This window comes from Heterodontus francisci, chromosome 15 (assembly GCF_036365525.1).
Source record: "Heterodontus francisci isolate sHetFra1 chromosome 15, sHetFra1.hap1, whole genome shotgun sequence".
Lineage (NCBI taxonomy): Eukaryota > Metazoa > Chordata > Chondrichthyes > Heterodontiformes > Heterodontidae > Heterodontus > Heterodontus francisci.
In genome coordinates, this window is record NC_090385.1 from 24,190,219 (window position 1) to 24,215,143 (window position 24,925).

General features: G+C 44.6%; 1 protein-coding gene across 1 annotated transcript; it reads left to right on the forward strand.

Moving 5' to 3' along the window:
- Positions 1-291: 291 nt before the first annotated feature.
- On the forward strand, positions 292-24,500 carry LOC137377398 (uncharacterized protein CXorf65 homolog; the record flags this gene model as incomplete). The annotated part of the gene is made up of 3 exons (XM_068046978.1): positions 292-394; positions 18,179-18,301; positions 24,370-24,500. Coding segments are annotated over 3 exons (357 nt in total), but the record flags the coding sequence as incomplete, so codon positions are not given.
- Positions 24,501-24,925: the final 425 nt, after the last annotated feature.

The following is a 24,925-nucleotide window of genomic DNA, read 5'->3' on the forward strand; positions in this document are numbered from 1 at the left end:
CACTGATAAATCCAAACAGGGATGCAACCTCACTTTGAGAGGCGCATCTCCACTTTACTCCACTTTAGGCCTAAGGAGTCGCACCAGCCATTGCCTCATAAGGGTGGGCTGCCTGATTCTGCTGTCCATCAAATTCCAATGAGTTAAAATTGTCTGGAGCCCACACTGGAAAGGTCATGGCTGCTTGTTGCCTTCCCAATTACTGTCCAGGGTTAAAATTGGAGTTTTTGTGATTGAGTTTTAATTTATTGAAAGACTCTCTTCATAATTGTGCATCTATTTTGACTTTTTATTTTTCTGACTCCAGATGGCCAGCATTTTCTTGCTAACCCTAACTGCAGTCTCACAAACTTCCGGAATTACTTGGAGGAAAAGCTGAATATTCAACAGCCAGGTAATTGATCTTCTGAGACCAATTATGGGAAAATATCCAGTATTTATCACTGCTGTATTGCCCACATTTCCTCACAATAATTTAAGGGGTGCTTTAGTGGTTCTGATGCACACTGGGATGTGAGAAGAATTACTGAAGCAGAAAATCTTTCCATAAATATTGGCGGTAGGCGAAGTCAATCTAACTTTAAAAGTCAAAATAATCCTTCTTAACCTCGTTTGGTGAATTGAGCCTCCTTCCACGACTGCCCCCGCCACCCCCCCCCCCCCCCCCCCCCCAAACATACCGTCGAGGAACATAGGAACAAGAGCAGATCTTTCAGTGCCTCAAGCCTGTTCTGCCATTCAAAATTATCTGTTGTAAGATCTCACATTGTAGATCTGCTATTGTAAATCTCTGGAAGAAACGCACAGCACTACCTTCTGGATTGCTGCTGAAAACTGAAAATATATTATCAACTCCCTCTAGTGGCACACAGCACATGCTACACCAAGCATGTATGGTGGCCTCAAATGAACATACATTACATAACAAATGAACAATAAATGAACAATACACTACATCCCTCCCCTTCTTGGTAAATGAGAGTTTCAATGGTTTGCTTACATTTTTCTGTTTGGACATTACTTCAGCTTGTCACATAACCACTTAACTATGGTGGACATTTTCGCTCACATGTAGGATATCGACGTGTGAAATCAGATGTTGTCTCATCTAACTCACGTGCTTCATCTGAAGTGTCAACGTCTGGATCGGATGCAACGCTTGCAGATGGTGTTTGCAGCACTTCGAAGAATGATGCGTTTCTAATGATGATTTGTGAACCGCGCTTAGCAGTGGTCATTTTTTATTAATTCATTCATGGGATGTGGGCGTCGCTGGCTAGGCCAGCATTTATTGCCCATCCCTAATTGCCCTTGAGAAGGCGGTGGTGAGCTGCCTTCTTGAACCGCTGCAGTCCATGTGGGGTAGGTACACCCACAGTGTTGTTAGGAAGGGAGTTCCAGGATTTTGACCAGTGACTGTGAAGGAACGGCAATATAGTTCCAAGTCAGGATGGTGCGTGACTTGGAGGGGAACTTGCAGGTGGTGGTGTTCCCATGTATTTGCTACCCTTGTCCTTCTAGTTGGTAGAGGTCGCGGGTTTGGAAGGTGCTGTCTGAGGAGCCTTGGTGCATTGCTGCAGTGCATCTTGTAGATGGTACACACTGCTGCCACTGTGCGTCGATGGTGGAGGGAGTGGATGTTTGTGGATGGTGTGCCAATCTAGCGGGCTGCTTTGTCCTGGATGGTGTCGAGCTTCTTGAGTGTTGTTGGAGCTGCACCCATCCAGGCAAGTGGAGAGTATTCCATCACACTCCTGACTTGTGCCTTGTAATGGTAGACAGGCTTTGGGGAGTCAGGAGGTGAGTTACTCGCCTCAGGATTCCCCTGTCCAGGGGAAACGAGGCGCAACACTGGTGGGGAGTGGGGAGGAGATAAGTTTATCAGTGCGGGACCGGTTGAGGGGTGGGGGGCAGGATGAGGTCAAATTAACATCATGGTTGTAGGGGATGGTGGGAAGGGTTGAACTTTAAACTTTATGCAGTTTGCAGGGGGAAGGTCAGAAGGTAAAGGTAACTGTTTTGGAGCGGGAAGGGCAAATAATTAAATTGTTATTGGATAGTGGGAGAAGGGCAAAAGAAATGTATTTATTTAATTTAATGCAATTTATCTTTAAATATTTAAATAATCTGGTAGGATTGACAGTCCTTTAAAAATGGCGTCAGCGCCTATGCACAGGCAGCTGACTCCATTGCCGGGGATGGACAGCCCGCCCCCTCCACATGATTGGGGGAGGGTGCAGCCTGCATCAGCTATTTAAATGAGCTGCTGCACTTGAGACTGTGGCAGCCCACATGGGTGGGTGGGGGGGGGAGGGGTGGCGCCATTTTTGAAACTCGTCACCGACATGAAATCCGGCCTAATGTATAGAAATCTTGTAAGTGCTGAGATATTTTAGAGTACTTTAAATAAACCTGCTGTTAACTTAGAACTAGTGTCATCTCGTCATTGTTTTGAGATAAACTAGCTATATAAAATATCCAGCAAACCGGCGAATACATTACAAAAGTGGCTATGAGGATGGTTGAGAAAGATTTCACTGTATCAGCTCCAGAACCATTTCTTTCATTGGCGTGAGATCCTCCCATCTCCTGGGAGAGATGGAATTCAGGCATTAAGACCTACTTGCTCGTTACGGAGATGGACAGTTCAGGTGTAGCAGTGATCTGCAAGAAAGCCATACTTGTATATTGTCGCAGAGCAAAAGGCCAACGAATAGTTGAGCAGCTCACAGGAGATACGTCTACATTTGATATGGCAGTAAGTGCTCTCGGAAAATACTTCAGCGCAAAGAAAAGTATGATGATCAAACGATATACATTCCACGAGAGATCCCAGGAACATGGTGAGCCCATTAAACAATAGATGGCAGCTTTGCGGCAATTGGCATCAACATGTAATTTTGGCACACTAACCAATGAACTAATTTGTGACCAATTAATTGAAAAGACTTCAATTCCACGAATTAGGGAACATCTCCTCATAGAGGATAATGATTTAACCTTGCAAAAAGCCACAGCCTTGACAGCTCAAATCGAATCTGCCATGTTAGATTTGAAGAAGTTAGACACACATGCACCCTTAGACTCAGGGTTGCAGACACAGCTTGCCCAACCAGCTTCAATGGACAAGGAAACCTCAGCAACCTCATCAAAATGTGTCCCATCATGGTCTGATACCTTCAAAACTGTGCCCAAATTGTGAAAATGCTCATTGAGTCACAATGCCATGTCCAATTTGAGGGAAAAATGCAACTCATGCTTAAAGTGGAACCATTTTGCAAAGATGTGCAGGTCGACGAAGGAAAAGACTTCATCGGTTCGACACGTGAGGGGTCTCTTCCTGAGAGTGAGGCACAACATGTATATACCATCACATAAGGTAAAGCACCAGGTCATTTTAAGGAGTGCTCAGTCAAGATCGCAGGCATCTCATTGTCACTTGTTATCGATGTTGGCCCAAAAGTTTCTACTTTGAGTGACACAAACTACCATCTTTATTTTTCACAGTTCTCTCTCATTCCTACGACAGCCACTCTTCAAGCTTATGATGACACTATCATTCCAGTTTAAGGAATGATCGCAGTTCCAGTACACTACAAAAATGCCACACTAGACAGGTTCACTTTCTATGTAGCCAAAGGCCGAAGCCTTATGTGGGTAAAACTTTTCGATAGGCTTGGCTTCAAACTTGCAGACCCCACCAAAGCACACATTAATGGGATTGATGATGCAGATTATACACACCAGTGCCCTTCCTTATTTACTGAATTTGGGGAGATTAAAGGGTACTGTCATGCTCCTCGCATTGACACATCAATTCGACCAGTGTCACACAATTTGAGACAGGTGCTGTTTGCAATCTATGCCGAAGTGTCACAGGAACTGAAACAACTAGAAGCAGATGGTATCATTGAGTGAATTGACTCATCGCCATGGATATCAAATCTAGTCATTGTACGACAAAAAAATGATGAACTTAGACGATGCAATGATCTTAAGGCAGTCAACAAAGCTATCATACCAGACAAGTATCCACTTCCTACAATCCAAGAACTGTCAGCATCATTTCATGACTCCACAGTCTTCATAAAGCTCGATATGTGACAGAGTTATCTTCAGATACCTCCAGAAGAACAAAGCCGATATCTTACAGCTTTTGTTACTCATGAAGGGCTGTTTCAGTGCAGCAGAATTCCCTATGGACTAAGTTCAGCACCTAGCGCATTCCAGAAGATCGTTTCTTCAGTCTTGTCGGATGTTGAGGGAATGCTTAACCTACTTGATGACATCGTTGTTCATGGAAGGGACAAAGCAGGACATGATCCATGATTATCAGCTGTTTTCACTCGACTCGCAAAACACAATTCGACACTCAACAAGGACAAATGCACATTTGCGGCATTCTGAGATTGACTTTCTAGGTTACTGAGTGACAGCAGCTGGAGTAAAGCCTACACACAACAACATCAAAGCTTTTCATGCACTTCCAACACCATCTTATGTGAAAGAGCTGGCACTGTTCCTCGGTACTATCAGCTTCTATCACAAATTCCTTCCAAAGTTGCAGAGATCGCAGAGCCACTTCAGAAGCTACTGCGCAAAGATGCTCAATGGGAATGGACAATTGCACAACAAACAGTGTTTGAAATGTTAAAGTCGAAGATAGCATCTCCGCCAGTCCTCATGCATTACAGCCCACATACGGAAACGTATGCCACAACAGATGCATCGGGAACTGCAATCATAGCTGTACTCTCGCAGACTATTGAAGGAAACGAATGACCAATTGCTTATCCGTCACACCCATTGTTGAAAACTGAATGCAAATACTCTACTGGAGAGTGGGAAGCACTACCCTGCATCTATGTATCTGAGCATTGGCATATGTATCTTCTTGGTAAAAAGTTCACTCTCTGCACCGAAAACCAAGTGTTGATTATATTGTTAGCTCCGTCAGGATCAGGTCATCAACCTGTACGCACCTACAGATGGTCCGATCATCTTCATCAGTATAACTTCGAAGACGAGAATCTTGCAGATTCACACAATCGAGTAGCTGATATGCTTACTGTACCGCTATCTCAGACAGTGTTGGCGATAATGAAACATACTTTGACAAACTTACAGGTGCAAGGGAACCACAATTTAAATAAAAGCAAAATACTGCGGATGCTGGAAATCTGAAATAAAAACAAGAAATGCTGGAACCACTCAGCAGGTCTGGCAGCATCTGTGGAAAGAGAAGCAGAGTTAATGTTTCGGGTCACTGATCCGAAACGTTAACTCTGCTTCTCTTTCCACAGATGCTGCCAGACCTGCTGAGTGGTTCCAGCATTTCTTGTTTTTACCACAATTTAAAGTCGGAGATTGCATTCAAATCAAACGGTCAAATCACAACCACAAACTTTCTTCATCAGTATCGGGTCCAAAGCAGATTAAGCGGTCGCTAGGTACAAGTGCTCTATCTGTTGGATGACAACACCAAGTGGAATGCGAGACACTTGATAGGATATTTTGAGGATAGTGGTTATGTGGATACATTTCCTTTTCCTATGAGTAATGTTGATCATCCACCCCATCAAGTTGATTACACAGGACCACAACCTCAAATTTGTAAATCTAACCATAGACCTAAGAGACCTTCATAGCTCAAAGATTATTTCTGTGCTTAGAGAAAACAGACAAGTTAAACACGAAGAAATGGCTTAATATATATATTTTTGTTGTTCAGAATGCGTTAATTCAGAAATAATGTCTTACATCAAAAGGGGAAAAAGATGTAGTGCTGGATTTTAAGAGCCCACCGCCAATCTCGGCAGTGAACTCAAAAATGGCAGCCCACCCGTGCGAGCCGCACGCCAAAGAGCTGCCGCAATCTCCTGTGTGGCAGCTCATTTAAGTAGCTGGGGCGCCCACCTCCGCACCCCCCCCCCCACCCCCATCACGTGGAGGGGTTGCTGTCCGTCCCCAGCAATGGAGTCAGCTGCCTGTGCGCAGGCTCCACCATGTGGTCAACTCCCGGGAACCCTACCTTTTCTGAAAGAAGTTGCTTGGTTTTAACAATTCCCTGGTCACCCTCATGTGCTATTTCCACAACACATTTTCTCAATAACTATGGAATGACAATGCAGCTGCCTCATAAAATCAGTTGCAACTGTGAGCTCCTTTTGAACATGGTGAAGACCTTGTAGTATGTGAGCAACTTCGTTTGTAGATGTTCTGTCACTCATGCCTTTCCACTTTTGCAATTCCATAGCTATCATATATAGTTACAATGCTTCATCTTGTTTCATCTTGTTTTGTTGCCCCTTTGATGTCAGTTACTTCTATCGACTTTGGCACCACGTTTATGCTCACTTTGTTAAAATGTTGTTCAGCAGTCTGTTATTTGCAACTAGGAGGACTAATTGTTGGCAAAGGATGGCACGAAAGGTAGTCCGCTGAGTTAAGCTTGTCTGGCTGATACTTAACACGGAACTTGTACTCTTTGAGTATCCAACACTCTATTCGAGTAGGTGGCTTGCTATGAGGATTGTTGAACCGGCTCACTAGTGGCCCATGATTGGTTATCACTTCAAACTCACTTCCGTACAAGTATAGGTGAAAGTGTAGGATGTTCCATGGGATTGAGAGTGCTTCTATCTCTGTGAATATCATCGTTCTACGAGCTTTAACGATCTGCTTGCCATCGCGATGATTGACAGGCTTGCATGTAGCACCCTTCAGTTTGCCGATTACCAATGAAGCGGTCAGCATATAGTTCAAGAACGTCGTTGGTACATGTAGGAACTGTGTATGTGACTGCAATCATGCGCAGATCTGATGCTGTGTGGAAACTGATGAGTGTGTTACTTTCTCCAGATAAGACAGAATATAGTATTTGTTCTGGTGAAAGGTCACAGATCTGAAATGTTAACTCTGCTTTTCTCTCTACAGATGCTGGCAGACTTGCTGAGTATTTCCAGCACTTACTGTTTTTATTTCAGATTGCCATCATCTGCAGTATTTTGCTTTTATTGTAGCATTCGTTCTGGTGTCTTTGAATGTGACTGGCATTTTGAAAGTCCCAATAACTTTCAGTAATTTGTTACTGTTGTAGTAGAAGATTCTTGTATTTCCTGGCTTGCATAGGTTGGGGCAGTCTTGAAGTTTGCCGTACGTTTTATCTCCCATTACGTTGATAGATGCTCCTGTATCGATGAGAGGATGTACTTTCCAGCAGCCAATGACCACTGTCACACGTGTCTGGTTGCTGTGTCTGGAAGAGAGCACAAAAGTATATTCAGGGTCACATATCTGCACATTGGCTACATTCTCTCATCCTTTAGGTGTGGTATGCGTATGTGGCACCCTTTTGTTAGCATTGCCTTAACAGTTGCTTTTGTTGATGAGCAGCAAATAGGAGCAAAATGGTTGAGTTTCCCACAAGCTTTACACTGCTTGTCAGCAGCAGAGCATACTGTCTGGCGTGGATAAGCATGGCCACAGCAGAAGTATTGCTTGGAAATGTCATTATCCTGTTTGGGAGATTGTTCTCATTATCTGGAACATGAGCAGTGAACACTTTCACAGGAGTTGAACTTGAAGTGTGACAGTTGCTGTTGGTAGCCTCAACTTCAGCAGCTCTGGACTCTGAAAGGGATAGTGATCTTGCTAACTCCAGCAGCTCTGACAGCTTTCTGTCTTTCTGGAGAGCTTTTCTGTGTATTTGACTAGAGAGGCAACCTTCAATTATTTGTGTTTTGATTTCCTGTTCGACGTCACCAAAGTCACATTGTCTCAATCATACACAATATTGACCAATTGTCTCATTTGTTTCTTTGTCGGAATATTATTTTTTCATATATTGCATTCTTCTTGGGCGTGAAATAAGTTGTTAATGCATTTTTGCTGAGTCATAGTCACCTTGCGTAGGCATAAGTGTCTCAAAAATATTTTCCAATTCTTCACCTTGTTACGACCAGGTGAGAAAGAGGTCTAGGGTTCCCTTTCAGCCTTCACCTGGTCTTACCGTAACAGCGTTTAATTTTAAACACACCATGTTCTTAGCTCCCCCTTGGTGAATCCTTGTTCACCGCTTTCCAATTATAAGGCAAAGAAACCAGCACAAATGGGATTTCTTAAGTTTAAAGAAGAAAGGTTGAAATTTATTAAACTTAAACTTTAATTCGGTTAACGTCTACGGATACACGACATGCCCATGCTAGCATGCATATGCGATACACACATGCAGATAGAGACAGAAAAGAGCAGAAGAAAAATAAAGTGGAAAAGTTTGTGGCAATATCTGAAGAGCTGTTGTTATGGTTTATCGAACTTACTGTAGAGTCTTTGATTATAGGTAGATCTTGCTTTTCGTTGGGGCGCACTATTCTTCTTAAATTTTGTTCGCTGTAGGAGACTTTTCTTTCTTGGGTTTCATGTGTCTATAGTGGATTTGGAGTTCCGTGACAAAGAGATGGGAGCAGACAGGAGAGGCTGTGGCGAGCCAGCCAGGAGAGGTCTTTTCAGTCCAGGAGCAAACAAACACTCTGAGTTCAAACTGTTTGGACAATTCAGAAAAACCCAGGTTGCCAAACAGATTAGTCATGTGACTAGCTGGTCTGACCACATCTGTTTGAGGATTCTTTGGTCTTAGCCGACCCTGGAATGTCTCTTCTCACACACAATACCTGGTGCTCAAAGTCCATTGTGAGTTAAATTGGAGCAGGGAATAGCCCTTTTGTGCTTCCAAGCACTGGCTGTTGGTGTGCAAAAAATGTTTTCCAGCCAAGGGCCTGGTGATTTTTTAACAAGTCCTTTCTTCACTTCAGCAACAGTTTTCAAATCAATGTTCATATGACAAAATTAATATGCCTCATTCTTGGCAGGTGGGATTCTAGCAGGACAACCTTCATAGTGGGGAAGTAAGGCATTTTTTCTCTTACCATTGGTGATTACAAAGTCCACCACTGCATCCTCGAATCATTGCAGCCACTTCTGCCAACGAGGGAACAGAGATGAGAGCTCGGAGTGCACGTAGAAATGTGATAAGTTGGGCATAGCTATCGCCATCTCGATCATCAGTGCGGCGATAGTGTGTGATCAAGGATCCAGGATAGTGTTCCGCAGGCACAATCACACTGATGTCGTCAAAAATAATAATGGCAGGTGGAAGGAACAAATGCACATTTCATGGGGTGCTACAGTCCTGCAATAAATCCTTCTCCGAGGTTTAAGCAAACCAAACTACCCTTGCATTGGTGTATGCAGCAAAATGTCAGTCCTGCATTAGCTGCACAAAGATACAAGGCCTGTTGTGCACAAACCCCAGCACTGTCCTTATTTGGCTATCTGCATTACCTGGAGTTCATGACTGAAAGTAAAGTGACCTGGCTATAAAGTAAATGCAGATTCCATCCTCAAAGCCATTGTAAGATCTCACATTGTTGATCTGCTTTTGTAAATCTCTGGAAGAAACACACGGCACTATCTTCTGGATTGCTGCTGTAAAGTGAAACTATTATCGACTCCCTCTAGTGGCAGACTGCTCGTGGTACACCAAGCATGTGATGGCCTCAAATGAACATTACACTAGATATCAAATGAACAATAAATGAACAATACAGTATACTTGTCTTGGTTCCATATCTCTTAATACCCTTGGCTAACAAAAATCTATAAATCTCAGTCTGAAATTTCTAAATGACCCAGCCACAACAGCTTTTTGGGGAGAGAGTTACAGATTTCCACCACCCTTTGAGTAAAGAAATGCTTCCTAACTTTAGTCCCTGAACAGCGTAGCTCTAATTTTAAAGTTATCCCTCTTGTTCTGGATTCTCCCATCAAAGGAAATAGTTTCAAACTACTCTATTAAATCCTTTAAACAACTTTAATATCTCAATTAGGTCATACTTTAATCTCCAGGGAATACAAGTCTAGTCTATGCAGCCTGTTCCCATAATTTAGCTCCTCTCTGTGGGAAGGTGCTCTGCTGTGGTTAAAACCCACCACTGAAATGTGCAGAAAGCAGCAATGGGATATGGGAAACAAATAATGTACAACTTCCACCCAGTACTTGGAAAGTATCAAGCAATCTGGACCCACCTCTTGGAGGCCCTTTCAAGAGAAACCACTTCACCCCGTTAACTCCAGGCCCCACCCCACAGAAAGAGAGTCAGACTGATATGAGGGGGAAGATGGGAGTACAGCGACCTGGCTGAAAGGGTGCTCGGAATTCTGAGTTCTGGAAAGGCTGGCTAAATTGATTGAAATTAGTGAGATTGGCTCAGGCATATTGTTGAAGTAAATTCCCTTCGTGTTTGTCATAACACAGGGTCCACTATAATTGCCGGAGAATGGATATTCAGAGATTAGCAGCTCTTAAGGGCTGCTGCTACCATTTCAAACCAACTGCTTTGAACTGGCTGCAGGAAATCAACCAAGTGGAAAATGGGAAATGACATGTCCACACCTGCCCCGTTTGAGGAGAATACTTGGATGCTCTGTCGGAAAAGCTGTGGCAAAGGGGGAAAGACATACTTGTGACTGTGTGAAACCCCCTCTGCACCACAATGTGCATTAAGCATGGCAGGAGATGTTCTTATCAAGTCAACACAGTCTCCCTTGCACAGAGGTTTGTGGCGGCGGACGAGAATTAAATTCTGTGACCCGGGGAAGAGGTTGGGCACAGGGAAGACACTCTCCGCTCTTTAAAATACATACAGCTGTATGTTCACTGGGCTTTAAGGGATGAACCTGTCCAGAACTATAGGTGGATGACAGGGACTGATAGACAAACTCTCTGGCCATGAGTGGCACAGTGGCTAGCACAACAGTCTCACAGCTCCAGCGACCTGGGTTTGGTTCTGGGTACTGCCTGTGTGGAGTTTGCAAGTTCTCCCTGTGACTGTGTGGGTTTCCTCCGGGTGCTCTGGTTTCCTCCCACATGCCAAAGACTTGCAGGGTTGTTAGGTAAATTGGCCAAGAATTGAGGGAAGGTGGGGATGTGAGAGGGTAAACGGGATTAATGTAGGATTAGTATAAATGGGTGGTTGATGGTCGATGTGGACTCGTTGGGCCAAAGGGTCTGTTTCAGTCCTGTATCTCTCTATGAGGAACTATCCCTGAGATAAATAGGTATAATTGAGGGTAAAAAAGATCTTGGCAACTTCATGCAAACATACAGGAGAGAATTTTCACTTTAACCATCTGTAGCAGATAGGCTCTATGATTATACACCTCATTTCCGTTTTGTAAACAAAAACAAAAATTTAAGTATAAAGCTGTTATTACAGGGTGTAAAATCCAGTGCCCAATAGTGGCACCTACACCTGCTGCATTGCACAGCAAACCAAGAGTAATCTCACTGAGATTTACTTCCGTTTTTAAATCAGGACCTCTGGCACAAGACTTAGAAAATCCAGGCAAGTTTACTTTCCAGTTGACGCCTGGGATTGAGAGCTTCAATGGCTTTCCCCCTTGGGTCTGCGTCGTCTCCTCAGCCTGGAAGCTAGGCCCCACACTGGCTAGCTTCGTGCTGGCTGAGGCTGGTTAGGAAGTGAGGAGTCACGGGCACCTCACTGTGTCGCATTGAGTGGCAGTCTGGTGGCCTCTGTGCTTAGTTTGTTGTCTGTGTGAGAGTAAGGTTCCTGCATTAAGGGTCATTCTAGAAGGTCACAATGAAAACCTATTGCTTGCTGCCCATATCCAAGCAGTGAAGGGCAAGGTACACTGATTTATTGATCAGGTTGCAGTCAGCAAGCAGTCTATCAAGGCAGACCTGACAGTGCTATGGGCATCTGACTTAGGAACACATGAGGACTTTAAGAATGTGAAAAGTTTCCCAAACACAAGCATATATCTTTTGTTTATTGATCCCAGTCCACATTGCCAGCTGTGGCTCGACTAGTATCACCCTTATTTCTAGGTTATAAGGTTCTGGATTCAAGTTCCCCTCCAGGACTTGAGCACAAAAATCAAGGCTGAAACTCCAGTGCAGTACTGAGGAAGTGTCCTGGTCAATATTTATCCCTTAATCAACATCACAAAAAAAAGATTATCTGCTTATTATTACATTGCTGTTTGTGGGAGTTTGCTGTGTACATATTGGCTGTTGTGTTTCCTGCATTACAATAGTAACTGCCCTTCAGGAAGTACTTCATTGGCTGTAAAGCGCTTTGAGATGTCCGGTGGTTGAGAAAGGCACTATATAAATGCAAATCTTTTTTTTCAGATACTCTGCAAAAAACACATATAGTTGCCTCTCAAACCAATCTCTTGAGTGGAAATATTTGGTTTGTTAAATTGTAATTCACCCCCACTTTCCCCATAGACTCTTTCAGAGCATCACAGAAGATGTTCTCTTTTAAACAGGAACCAAAGCACTGAAGTCTTTCAGTGTGATATCTCTGAGATATTGATGAGTAAATACAGCAGTGGCATTATGGTTTTAAAAAAACTAAAACCTGATGAAGTTCCTGGGGAAAATGGAGTTACTGCAAATAAACAAATGCTGTCATTTCTGTTGTAATTTTCAGCGGCTCATGTTCTAACTTTAAAACTAAGTTATTTCCTTATGTCTACATTCCAACTATTGGTGGCTTTTAGACATGTGTAAAGTCTTACATGAGGCATGACACCATTCACCTGAAGCACCTCCTTCAGTATCACTTGGGGGTTCTGCCTTGTTTATGGCAGAGTTTGGGCCCAAAATACTTGATTGGGATGCAGACAGTAAATTAGGATCAGGTTACATTGCCACACTAATACCTGCCAGTAAGAAGCAGGATTTACATCTAAGCCTTGCCAATTTTAACTCTATGATTTTATGACTCTATGTTTTACAACTGTTTGTGAACTGAACCAATATGACATATTGGCAAATGTTCAGTAATGGACCGAGAACATGGACCAAGAACTTACATGAAATCTTCCATTAGCTTCAAAGTGTGACCGGAATTACTGTGTGTTTTATACTAGCTGGGTATTTTTAAGAGTGTATTGAATCAATTGTGTTGAGTCACAGACACAATGGGCCAAATCGCTGCCTTCTGTGCTGTAAATTTCTATGAATTTCTATGTCAGAGAGGGAGTCCTCTGCTCATAAGCACCTGCTTTTAGACCTCCTACTGGAGAAGGAGTCTTCCAAAGAAAGGCCTTCCATTAATCCTGTCACGCTCATGCAAGAAACAGTTATGAATTAAAGTGAACTGGAGCAATTATGAACTGGAAAAATTAATTGATGAACTAAACTCAAAAAATGGACAGATTTTTGTTGCAGACAAGATGGAGTAAGAGGTCAGATGACATCTCCTGCAGAGCAAATATATATAGTGCCTGTTGGGGATTAAACCCATCATCACATCTGGACTAGTCCTGGGGAAGGCACATTTTAAAAAATTCATTCATAGAATGTGGGCGTCGCTGGCTAGGCCAGCATTTATTGCCCATCCCTATTGGCTCTTGAACCCCAGCAGTCCATGTGAGGTAGGTACACCCACAGTGCTGTTAGGAAGGGAGTTCCAGGATTTTGACCCAGCGACAGTGAAGGAACGGCGAAATGGTTCCAAGTCAGGATGGTGTGTGACTTGGAGGGGAACTTGCAGGCAGTGGTCTTCCCATGCACTTGCTGCCCTTGGCCTTCTAGTTGGTAGTGGTCGCGGGTTTGGAAGGTGCATTGCTGCAGTGCATCTTGTAGATGGTACACACTGCTGCCACTGTGCGTCGGTGGTGGAGTGAGTGAATGTTTTTTGTGAATGGGGTAGTACCAATCAAGCGGGCTGCTTTGTCCTGGATGGTGTCAAGCTTCTTGAGTGTTGTTGGAGCTGCACCCATCCAGGCAAGTGGAGAGTATTCCATCACATTTCTGACTTGTACCTTGCAGATGGTGGACAGGCTTTGGGGAGTCAGGAGGTGAATTACTCACCGCAGGTTTCCTAGCCTCTGACCTGCTCTTGTAGCCAGGGTATTTATATGGCTACTCCAGTTCAGTTTCTGGGCAATGATAACCCTAAGGATGTTGATAGTGGGAGATTCAGCGATGGTAATGACATTGAATGTCAAGGGGAGATGGTTAGATTCTCTCTTGTTGGAGATGGTTATTGCCTGGCACTTGTGTGGCACGAATGTTACTTGCCACTTATTAGCCCAAGCCTGCATATTGTCCAGGTCTTGCTGCATTTCTACACGGATTGCTTCAGTATTTGAGGAGTTGCGAATGGTGCTGAACATTGTGCAATAATCAGCGAACATCCTTACTTCTGACCTTATGATTGAAGGAAGGTCATTGATGAAGATGGTTGGGCCTAGGACACTACCCTGAGGAACTCACTGTAGTAATGCCCTGGAGCTGAGATGATTGACCTCCAACAACCACAATCATCTTCCTTTGTGCTAGGTATGACTCCAACCGGTGGAGAGTTTTCCCCCTGATTCCCATTAACTTCAGTTTTGCTAAGGCTCCTTGATGCCACACTCGGTCAAATTCTGTCTTGATATCAAGGGCAGTCACTCTCACCTCACCTCTTGAGTTCAGCTCTTTTGTCCATGTTTGAACCAAGGCTGTAATGAGGTCAGGAGCTGAGTGGCCCTGGCGGAACCCAAACTGAGCATCACCGAGCAGGTTACTGCTAAGCAAGTGCCGCTTGATAGCACTGTTGATGGCACCTTCCATCACTTTACTGATGATTGAGAGTAGACTGATGGGGTGGTAATTGGCCGGGTTGGACCTGTCCTGCTTTTTGTGTACAGGACATACCTGGGCAATTTTCCACATTGCAGGGTAGATGCCAGTGTTGTAGCTGTACTAGAACAGCTTGGCTAGGGGCACGGCAAGTTCTGGAGCACAGGTCTTCAGTACTATTGCCGGAATGTTGTCAGGGCCCTTGGCTTTGCAGTATCCAGTGCCTTCAGTCGTTTCTTGATATCACGCGGAGTGAATCAAATTGACTGACGTTGGCATCTGTGATGCTGGGGACTTCAGGAGGAGGCCGAGATGGATCATCAACTCAGCAGTTCTGGCTGAAGATTGATGCAACTGCTTCAGCCTTATCTTTCGTACTGATGTGCTGGGCTCCCCTGTCATTGAGGATGGGGATATTTGTGGAGCCACCTCCTCCAGTTAGTTGTTTAATTGTCCATCACTATTCACGGCTGGATGTGGCAAGACTGCAGAGCTTAGACCTGATCCGTTGGTTAACATGTTAAACAGCCCATTCAATGCTAAATGGCCCCTATCTTCAAGAATTGAGTTGACAAAGGCCTTCGCAGACAGGGAGACTCTGGATTCAAAGCCAAGATAACAAGTGGGACATCACACCACTTTATCAACTTAAGTCACATTCAAACCACATTGTGTAGCAATGGCCACATGTTCAAAGACATTGTATGAACACACCAGTGGGGAGCATCTATGGTCACCTGACTAAAACTCAGTCTGATAAGGTTTTTTCTTAAAAAAGATACTTCTCTGAAAGACAGAGGGAGAAAGCCAGCCAGCAAGAAAGCTGGGAGATTTATTCCAGACAAGAAGAAGATCCTGTCTGCAACATTTTTAAATTGCAGAGGCAGAGGCTGCAAGGTAACCTTGAAAACTCCCCACCTGAGAAATCGTAACAGGCTCCTCGCCACCAGCTTTGACAGAATCTTAACCAGAGAAGTCTACAATACTTCAGTGAATGAAGAAAAGGAACACAAGGCCTGCACTGCTGTTTAAAAAAATTCCTCCCGGAAAACCAAGAAAGTTTCAAAGTGATCTCTTTTTACAACAATCGGACGTAACTGCATACTATCCTCCCATCTCTATCTCTTCTTGTGTGTGTGCATATGCAAGTGGGTGAGGTTGTGAATATTTTTCAGGTATTGTTTAATAAATAGTTTATCTTTCTTTTAATCCTGCGAGAAAACCTGCCATTTGTCTGTTTATTTGACCACTAAATCATTCAGGGATTAAATCAATATTTTTTAAAAACACTGTCTTACGGTCAGTTGAGAAGTGATAAGTGAAAGTCATCCACCGAATCTCCCCCCCATCCGTAACAATCCTCACAGGAGGGAGACCCCCCCCCATGAAGGGGAGAAACTGAGCCTTCCAAGAGAGCTCCCCATTGGTGGGAGCAGGCCTGACATCTCGGCATCTCAGTTTCCCTGAGGGGTCTTAAATCAGGCATTCGGCCCCCATTAATCTATGTAAGGGGCCAAAAGCCCATCCTAGACAGCCTGGAAAATGGCCTGACTTAATCTCGGGTTGGGCATTTTTCTTGGTTTGCAGGATGTTGGATCCTAAAATTAGGCCTGTCTTTCCCAAGTCAGATTCTGCTCCACAGGACTCCCAGCACCTGTTCCTGCCACAATGCACCTCCCTTTTAAGAGGTGCAAGCTAGCTTTAGGTAGTGCAAGCAAGTATCCATTTTGGATACAATATTGTTGTGTGCAGCCAATCAACAGTGCATTTAGCGCGGCCTGCATGCAGCATTCATGCAAATGAGCAGGAAGCACCAAGATGGCGTCCTGCCTGTTTTACATCCAACGGACGTGGGTTAATTACGCATCAGATTCCCCGAACTTGTTTTCGGGGGTTATCCAATTTAGCTCCCTCTGTGTCTTATCTATTTCATATAGGCATTATGGCAACACATTTCTGTTATTCTAGGGTCTCTCAAGATGTGCACCAGGAGCCAGGTCCATCACAAGACCACCCATCACACACCAAAATAAAAGCAAAATACTGCAGATGCTGGAAATCTGAAATAAAAACAAGAAATGCTGGAAACACTCAGCAGGTCTGGCAGCATCTGTGGAGAGAGAAGCAGAGTTAATGTTTCAGGTCAGTGACCCTTCTTCAGAAGTTCTGATGAAGAGTCACTAACCTGAAACGTTAACTCTGCTTCTCTCTCCACAGATGCTGCCAGACCTGCTGAGTGTTTCCAGCGTTTCTTGTTTTTATCACCAATCACACACCCCTGATTACTCAAGCACCACTCAGATCCACCCACACAGAGAAATCAGACACAGGGAGCAAATGGGCATAAAAGATCAGATGCTGCTTTTCGCAGAAGAGTTCTCCCCAGTGTCCTGGCCAATATTTATCCCTCAACCAACATCACTAAAATAGATTATCTAGTCATTATCTGCTGTTTGTGAAGACTTGTGTGAAAACTGGCTGCTGTGTTTCCAACATCACAATAGTGACAACACTTCAAAGGTACTTAATTGGAAGTGAAGTGATTTGGAATGCCCTGAGGCCGTGAAAGGTGCTATATAAATGCAAGTCTTTCTTTATTGAATAGCTGGAATCTTTGGAACTGTGCCTTTGTGTGAGCAGACATCTTCATGCCAAAATGAGAGAGACAGACACTGGCTGGTATTTTACGGACAGCACCCCCTCCCCCCACCCCCACCAAGGTGGGATTGGAGGCGGGGTGGGGGGGGCATGGAAAATTGCGGTGGGTGGCAGGGGAGGCGGCCCATCGCCCAGCAATCTTTCTGTGGCGGGAATAGGTTGATGACAGCCTTCCCACCCAGAGACAAATTGAGGCCCTTAAGTGGCTTATTAAGTGCCAATTAAGGGCCTCTTCCTGCTGCCGCTGGATCTTACCAGTGGTGAGGGGGTAGGGGGGTGCGGGGTTGGGTCCTCCGCCACGCAGAGATGATGCCTTGTAAAATGAGGCACCCTACCTGCGGGCCTGGGTGGGGACCCTCCTTCATGGAAAATTTGTTGCACTTGGAGGACCCCCACCGGGTACCAATTCACCCCCCAGGGCCCCCTTCCCCTGGACTGCAAGACCAACCCCCAGTCCCCTTCACCAGGGCCTTCTAGACAGGCCCCGGTGACCCCGTTTCATCTACCTCATCTCCGGGTTTCCAGCACTGGGCCTGGGTCCAAGGCCTTTGCAGTACCGGCAGTGGCCAACGCTCCCAGTGGTACTGCCGATACTGGTGAACTGCTGGTCCCGTGATTGGCCAGCAGCTCTTGGAGGCAGGATCCCCATCCCTATAAAGTCTTTAAAGTGACAGGGATTCTGCCTCCTAAAACTTTGACATAAAAAGACTAGAGGATCGCTCCGGTGTGGGGGAATAAGGCAGAGGGCGGGGATCCCCGCCTTTTCGAGCTGGCATCAAGCGCCTGCCTCCAGCACAAAATCCAGCCCATTGTGATATTGTTATCCAGGTCCATAATACAAACCTTCTTTCTCTGCAGACACAGTAGACTTGTATGACGACCAGATGAATATGAAGTTGCTGTTCCAAATGAAAGATCAAGGTGAAAACCTTGAAAACCTATTTGAGCCAAGAGGGACCTACTATGCATGCAAAATTGAACGTAAGGATTCCAGCATTTCATTGCTGCTTTTATTTTGAGAGAATTGTTTTATTCATTAAGATGATGGTTGATTATGCTGGAAATGGAACACTTCTGGCACCTGATGTCAATATTACATTAATCATGGGTTAAATGCAGGCTAAAACTCTTTCCCTCCCACTCCAATAATGTACCTTAATCTCAGTACCAGGACCAAGCTCTACTGTACTCAGTGTGTCACTGTTACGACCCGGTGAGGAAGAGATCTATGGTTCCCTTTCAACCTTCACCTGGTGTTAACGTAACAGGGTTTAATTTTAAACACACTGTGTTTTTGCTCCCCTTTGGTGAATCCTTGTTCACCACTTTCCAATTATAAGGCAAAGAAACCAGCACAAACAGGTTTTCTTAGGTTTAAAGAAGAACAGTTTATATTTATTAAACTTGAACTTAAACACTAATTTGGTTAACGCCTACGGATACATGACCTGCCTATGCTAGCATGCATATGTGATACACACATACAAATCGAGACAGAAAAGAGAAGAGAAAAATAAAGTTAAAAAGTGTGAGGCAATATCTGAAGGGTTTTTGTTACGGTTCTTCGGGCTCACTGTACAGTCCTTGATTGTAGGTAGTTCTTGCTTTTCGTTGGGGCCCAGTATTCTTCTTAAACCTTGTTCACTGTAGGAGACTTTTCTCTCTTGAGGTTCCTGTGCCTTCAGTGGATCAGAGGCTTGTAAGAAAGAGATGGGAGCAGATAGGAGAGATCTTAGACCAGGAGCAAACAGTCTTTCTGAATTCAACCCTCTGTGGCTAGTTCAAAAAACCCTGGAACAGCCAGTTAGTCATGTGACCAGCTGGTCCATCCAGTCCTGGCCCCTGTGGATTGCATCACCCCAGCAGGCCCTGGAATACGCTTCCCCACCCCCTCACTATCCGGTTATCAACATTCATTGTGGGTTGAATGTGTCAGGGAATAGTCCTTTGTCTACACAAGCACTGTCTGTTAGTATGCAAATAGTTTTTCCAGCCACGGCTGATCTGTTCAACAAGTTATTTCCTCACTCCAGCAACAGTTCAAAATCAATGTTCATATGACAAAACCAATGTGCCTCATTCTTGGCAGGTGGGGGCCTGTATGACACCTCCACACTCAGTGGAATGATATGCGATTTGAGAATAGCACATTTCATTAAAAGGGTCAAGAGAAAATATAAGATCCCGAAAAAAAACATGCATTTCTCTCATTCATTCCCATTCATGTATATATCCTAAAAGTAATTACAGCCTGTCTTTTCTTGCTGCCAGTGCTGCTCTAATTGTCCCCTTTTTGGCAACTCAATAAACATGTGGTTCTTTGGGGAGGTTTTCCTTCAGCTTGCCGATTTCCATGGCTGCCTGGGGTCTTTGAGATGGTTATGTTTAACCAGCCCTGAGTTGGAATTATTTTTCAGGAGTGTCAGTAGTGGGCGGGTCTATCCTGAACTCTCTTTCAGTGCTTTGCTGAGTCATGCAAAGGCTTTTGACTTCAGGGGATAGGTGGTTCACTTTTTTTCTGACTGTGGGGAAGGATTCTTTGCTAATCTCCCCTTTGTCCTCTGGGACACTCCTGCCTGCAGGTTTTTGTGCAGACTCTACTGCACTCCCCTCTGGCACTTCGATTAGATGAGGCACCACCCTTACAGTGGTCTTTCTTTCACTTCTGAGGGTGGCTACCACCTTCACCCCCGCCAGATCATTACCTAGGAGCAGGTCAACCCCATCCACAGGCAAACTAGGGGCAATCCCTACGGTCACTGGTCCCGAAACTAAGTCGCACTCCTGGTGTACCCGGTGTACACGTACAGGCATACACTGCCTTCCAATACCATTCACCACCATTCTGGTGTTCACTGCACTCTCTGGGGGAAAGGTCAGGCCTTTTCCCAGTAAAAGGGATCTAGTGACCCCTGTATCCCTGAGAATTACTATGGGCTTGCTTGCCCCACTCGAGGGGTATGGAGTTACTTTCCCTTCAGACACAAAACCTTGATAACCCTCAGGAATCCTATTAAATTTTCCTGCACTTGCAGCCATAAACTTTCTGGGTCTCACTCTTACTGCATTTAAAGCCAGAGCTGGTTCTGCTGTGACTTCCATCAGGTTCTCTTCTTCACTGAGCAGGTGTGCCCTAATTAACCCTACTGGTTTTCCCTTTAGTTTCCATCAGTCAGCTTTTAAATGCCCTGCTTTATTACAATGGAAGCACACAGGTCTCTGGGTCTCACTCTTGCTCACAGCACCTTCCTTTTTGGCTACAGAAGGGCCCCCTCTGTCTCCTGCTTTCCTTTCTCTCCCAGGACTACTTGGGCTCCTATCACCTTCCCACCCTTTGTCCTTTTCGGATTTGTGGGGGTGACTAGGAAAGGTTCTCCCCTGGGAAACCGACATAAATTAAAGCAAACTCATCGGCCAGAAAGGCCACTTGCCGGCTCTCTGAACCGACTGCTCCTCGACATGGGACTTTATGGAGAGTGGGGGAAGAGTGTTTAAATTCCTCTAACAGAATTACTTCTCTCAGATTCTCATAGCTGAGCTGTACTTTAAGAGCCTTCAGCCTCTGGTCAAAAGCCAGCTGCTTACTTCTTTCAAACTCCAGATAAGTTTGATTAGCTTGCTTCTTGAGGGTTCTAAATTTTTGGCGATAGGCTTTGTGTACTAATTCATATGCCCCGAGGATGGCATTTTTTGTCAGTTCATAATTTGATGAACTGTCAACTCTCATCTGGCAACAGGGAATAAACCTCATGGGCTTTTCAGGTTAGCTTGCTTTGTAATAAAAGAAGCCAGGTCTCAGCTGGCCATTTTAGCTGACACAGAAAATCTTCCACATCCTCCTCATTGAAGTTTGTAATTAGTTGAGCTAGTCTTAACAATTCTGTATCCAGCCCTGAATTACACTCCTCCATATTGGCCATGCTTTCACCAGGGTTACTCTGTCACCCCCTAGTTAACTCAAGCTGCTTCAGCTCTCTTGCTTTGCATTCCTTCCAGAATATTCCTTCTCTCTCACTCTCCTCTCTCTCTCTCGTTCCTTCTCCTGTCTTACTCTCTCTCTCTCTCCTCTCTCATTTCCTTCACATTCCTTCTGGAAGGCTCTCTTTCCACCTCTCCTCTAATTCAAATTTCCTCTGTTCCAACTGTATCTTTGCTAGCAATATTCTGTCCGGATCTACTTTTAATCCTGTTTCTGCTTCTTCAGATTCAAGGGAAAAATGGTTGGCCACTAGCCTTAGGAGTTCAGACTCCCTCGCCTTGCCACATCCAGTGATCTCACCCTGCTCAGCCACTTTTGCCAACTCCTCCATAGACAGTGCTTTTAACTTATCCGGAGCTCCTTCACCCTGGGTTGGGGAGCTTCTAGCTTCAGTCGCAGACATGTTAGTATTCAAGCACACACACAACCACAAGAAAACCTTTATTGAAATCTTGCTCCTTTTTGATTGGGAACAATTTGGCTTCCCACTTCCAATTTCTCGTTTGTCGGTGGGTCAATTCCGGACGCTAGCACCCAAATTTCTGTTACGACCAGGTGAGAAAGAGGTCTAGGGTTTCCTTTCAACCTTCACCCTGTCTTACTGTAACAGGGTTTAATTTTAAACACACTGTGTTTTGAGCTCCCCCTTGGTGAATCCTTGTTCACCGCTTTCCAATTATAAGGCAAAGAAACCAGCACAAACAGGTTTTCTTAGGTTTTTTTATTTATTTATTTTTAATTTTTTTTTTTGATTTAGAGATACAGCACTGAAACAGGCCCTTCAGCCCACCGAGTCTGTGCCGACCATCAACCACCCATTTATACTAATCCTACACTAATCCCATATACCTACCACATCCCCACCTGTCCCTATATTCTCCTACCACCTACCTATACTAGGGGCAATTTATAATGGCGAATTTACCTAACAACCTGCAAGTCTTTTGGTGGTGGGAGGAAACCAGAGCACCCGGCGAAAACCCACGCAGACACAGGGAGAACTTGCAAACTCCACACAGGCAGTACCCAGAATTGAACCCGGGTCACTGGAGCTGTGAGACTGCGGTGCTTGAACTGAAACTCTAATTCGGTTAACGCCTACGGATACATGATGTGCCCTCGCTAACATGCATATGCAATACACACATAAATAGAAACAGAAAAGAGCAGAAGAAAAAAATAAAGTGGATAAGTTTGAGGCAATATCTTCAGAGTTTTTGTTATGGTTCTTCGAGGTCGCTGTGGAGTCCTTAATTGTAGGTAGTTCTTGCTTTTTGTTGGGGCCCAGTATTCTTCTTAAACCTTGTTCGCTGTAGGTGATTTTTCTCTCTTGGGTTCATGTGTCTTCAATGGATTCAGACGCTTGTGAGAAAGAGATGGGAGCAGATAGGAGAGATCTTCTCAGTCCAGGAGCAAATAGTCTTTCTAAGTTCAAACCCTCTGTGGCTTGTTCAAAAAACCCTGGAACAGCCAGTTAGTCATGTGACCAACTGGTCCAATAGTCCTGGCCCCTGTGGATTGCATCATCCCAGCAGGCCCTGGAATGTGCTTCCCAACCTCTCACTATCTGGTGAACAACATCCATTGTTTGGGTTGAATGTGTCAGGGAATGGTCCTTTGTCTACACAAGCACCGTCTGTTAGCATGCAAATGTTTTTTCCAGTCATGACTGATCTGTTCAACAAGTTATTTCCTCGCTCCAGCAACAGTTAAAAATCAATGCTCATATGATAAAACCAATGTACCTCATTCTTGGCAGGTGAGGGCCTGCATGACAGTCACTGTTTTCCACATCAGCCAACCCTGTAACCACCCTGAGAGGAAAGGTCAGTTCAGGGCCAGTTGGTGAAGAATTGTGTGTATTTTTCATCTGTTGTCTTTACATCCTGTAGTTAGCAGAAGGAAAAGTCATCCCATCAATCTAGATTGGTCCCAGAGATCTAAGGATACCTCTTTGGGACCGATTTTCACTACCTTCGACAGGCGGGAATACAGTGGTAAGTGTTTTGAAAATTACCGTTCCATTCTTGATCCGCTGGCCACCGTTTCCAACTGGTCCTGGAAATGGGCCAGAATGTCTGCATGGTTCAGGTGTGAACCTCACTAAAGCAAATCAGGGTCTGATGCTGTATATAAGCCAGCAATGCAATTTTTCAGCACTAATGGGCGGAGTGTTCAGGAACTTCTACAGGCCACTCTGGGAACAGCACAGGTCAGATATTGGAACGATTTTTGTGGAATGCTTTTCTTGGTCCCGCAAAACACCTCTGGCCCACTGCTGGTGCATTTGTGCCCTCTACCCGAATTACCTCACCCCACCTTCAAGTCTTGACTTCCCGCTTGGCTCCACGGAGAGGCTACCAGATTTCCACAGTCCCACTACCCTAACCCCGATCAGCTAGCTGCCCGTGAGCTCTGGTTCAGAATGTGCAGCTCGTCAATCAGATGTGAATGAGACCTGATCAGCAAAATGGCTCAGGGTTTTCACTGAGGCTATCGGGCAGGTGGCATGATCTCTTTGTGCATCACCTGGCCAATGTGCACCAAGAATGAAAGTCGGCTCCATTATGTCAAGGCATTTTTATTGCTTTCGATAACAACTGTAAATATTTATTTCTCTCAGTTCTTTGCAAACTTGCCTTGATTTAGAGAGACAAAGATATCCAACTCCCTTGATGGCTGGGTAAATACATGGAGTGCCCAATGTGATACTAAACCATAGAGATTAGGAAAGTCCCATGTCCAATCCCAGAATTATGGCATTATATTTGGCTGCAGTGCCCTTGTGGTAGGGAACATAAAAATCTGCCAGTTTTCACACCCATGTTAAATATTCAGTATGCACACTTGTGTCAAGTGAGGACATAATTGTGCTTGCCTATGAAGTCTCCCATAGTCAAATATCCTGGTGGCACATTTCCTAACATCGCATGAGAAAATAATGGCAAATTAGATCAGATTATGGAACTGGTATTGACTCTTGTGGTACTGTACATCAGTGGAATTCAGCATCTTCAGGAGAGGAGAATAAACTAGCAAAACAAACTGAATTTTGTCTATCTTTTTACAGGAAACAAAGCAGACAATTCCTTTAAATCGATTGTTCCACTTGAAAGCAATGCAAATGAAGAAGTGATAGGTACAGTAACCACTAATTACGAACAGAGGATAGACAACACAGGCCCTTGCCACATATATTGAGCCTTTTTAAGCAGGCCCAGGTGTCAGAGCTCTCCTCTCTCAGACTCTTGGCTGCTTTTTATAGAATTACGTACAAGTTACAACACAAAAGCTGCTTAACCCAACCAGTTCATGTTGGTGTGCAGCAGTCCTAATCCCATGTACCCAATCTGTTCCCCATCTCATTATTCCCCCTTTCCTTCATCCACCTACCAAACATGAGGCAAAAAATTGGTTTACTCTGTTTTTTGGGCACACGGGTCGCGATTCACAACCTGCCGCACTCATGCAGATCAAGCTGGGGATCTTGCAATTTTCATATACCCACCTCATCCAGCGTTGGCTGGAGTGGCTCCACTGCTGCTTCTTTATCCTCCAAGCTGCCTGCTGCTTCTATGCATGGCAGGGGGCTCCTGGCAGCATTGTTTGCCGATCACATTGGACAG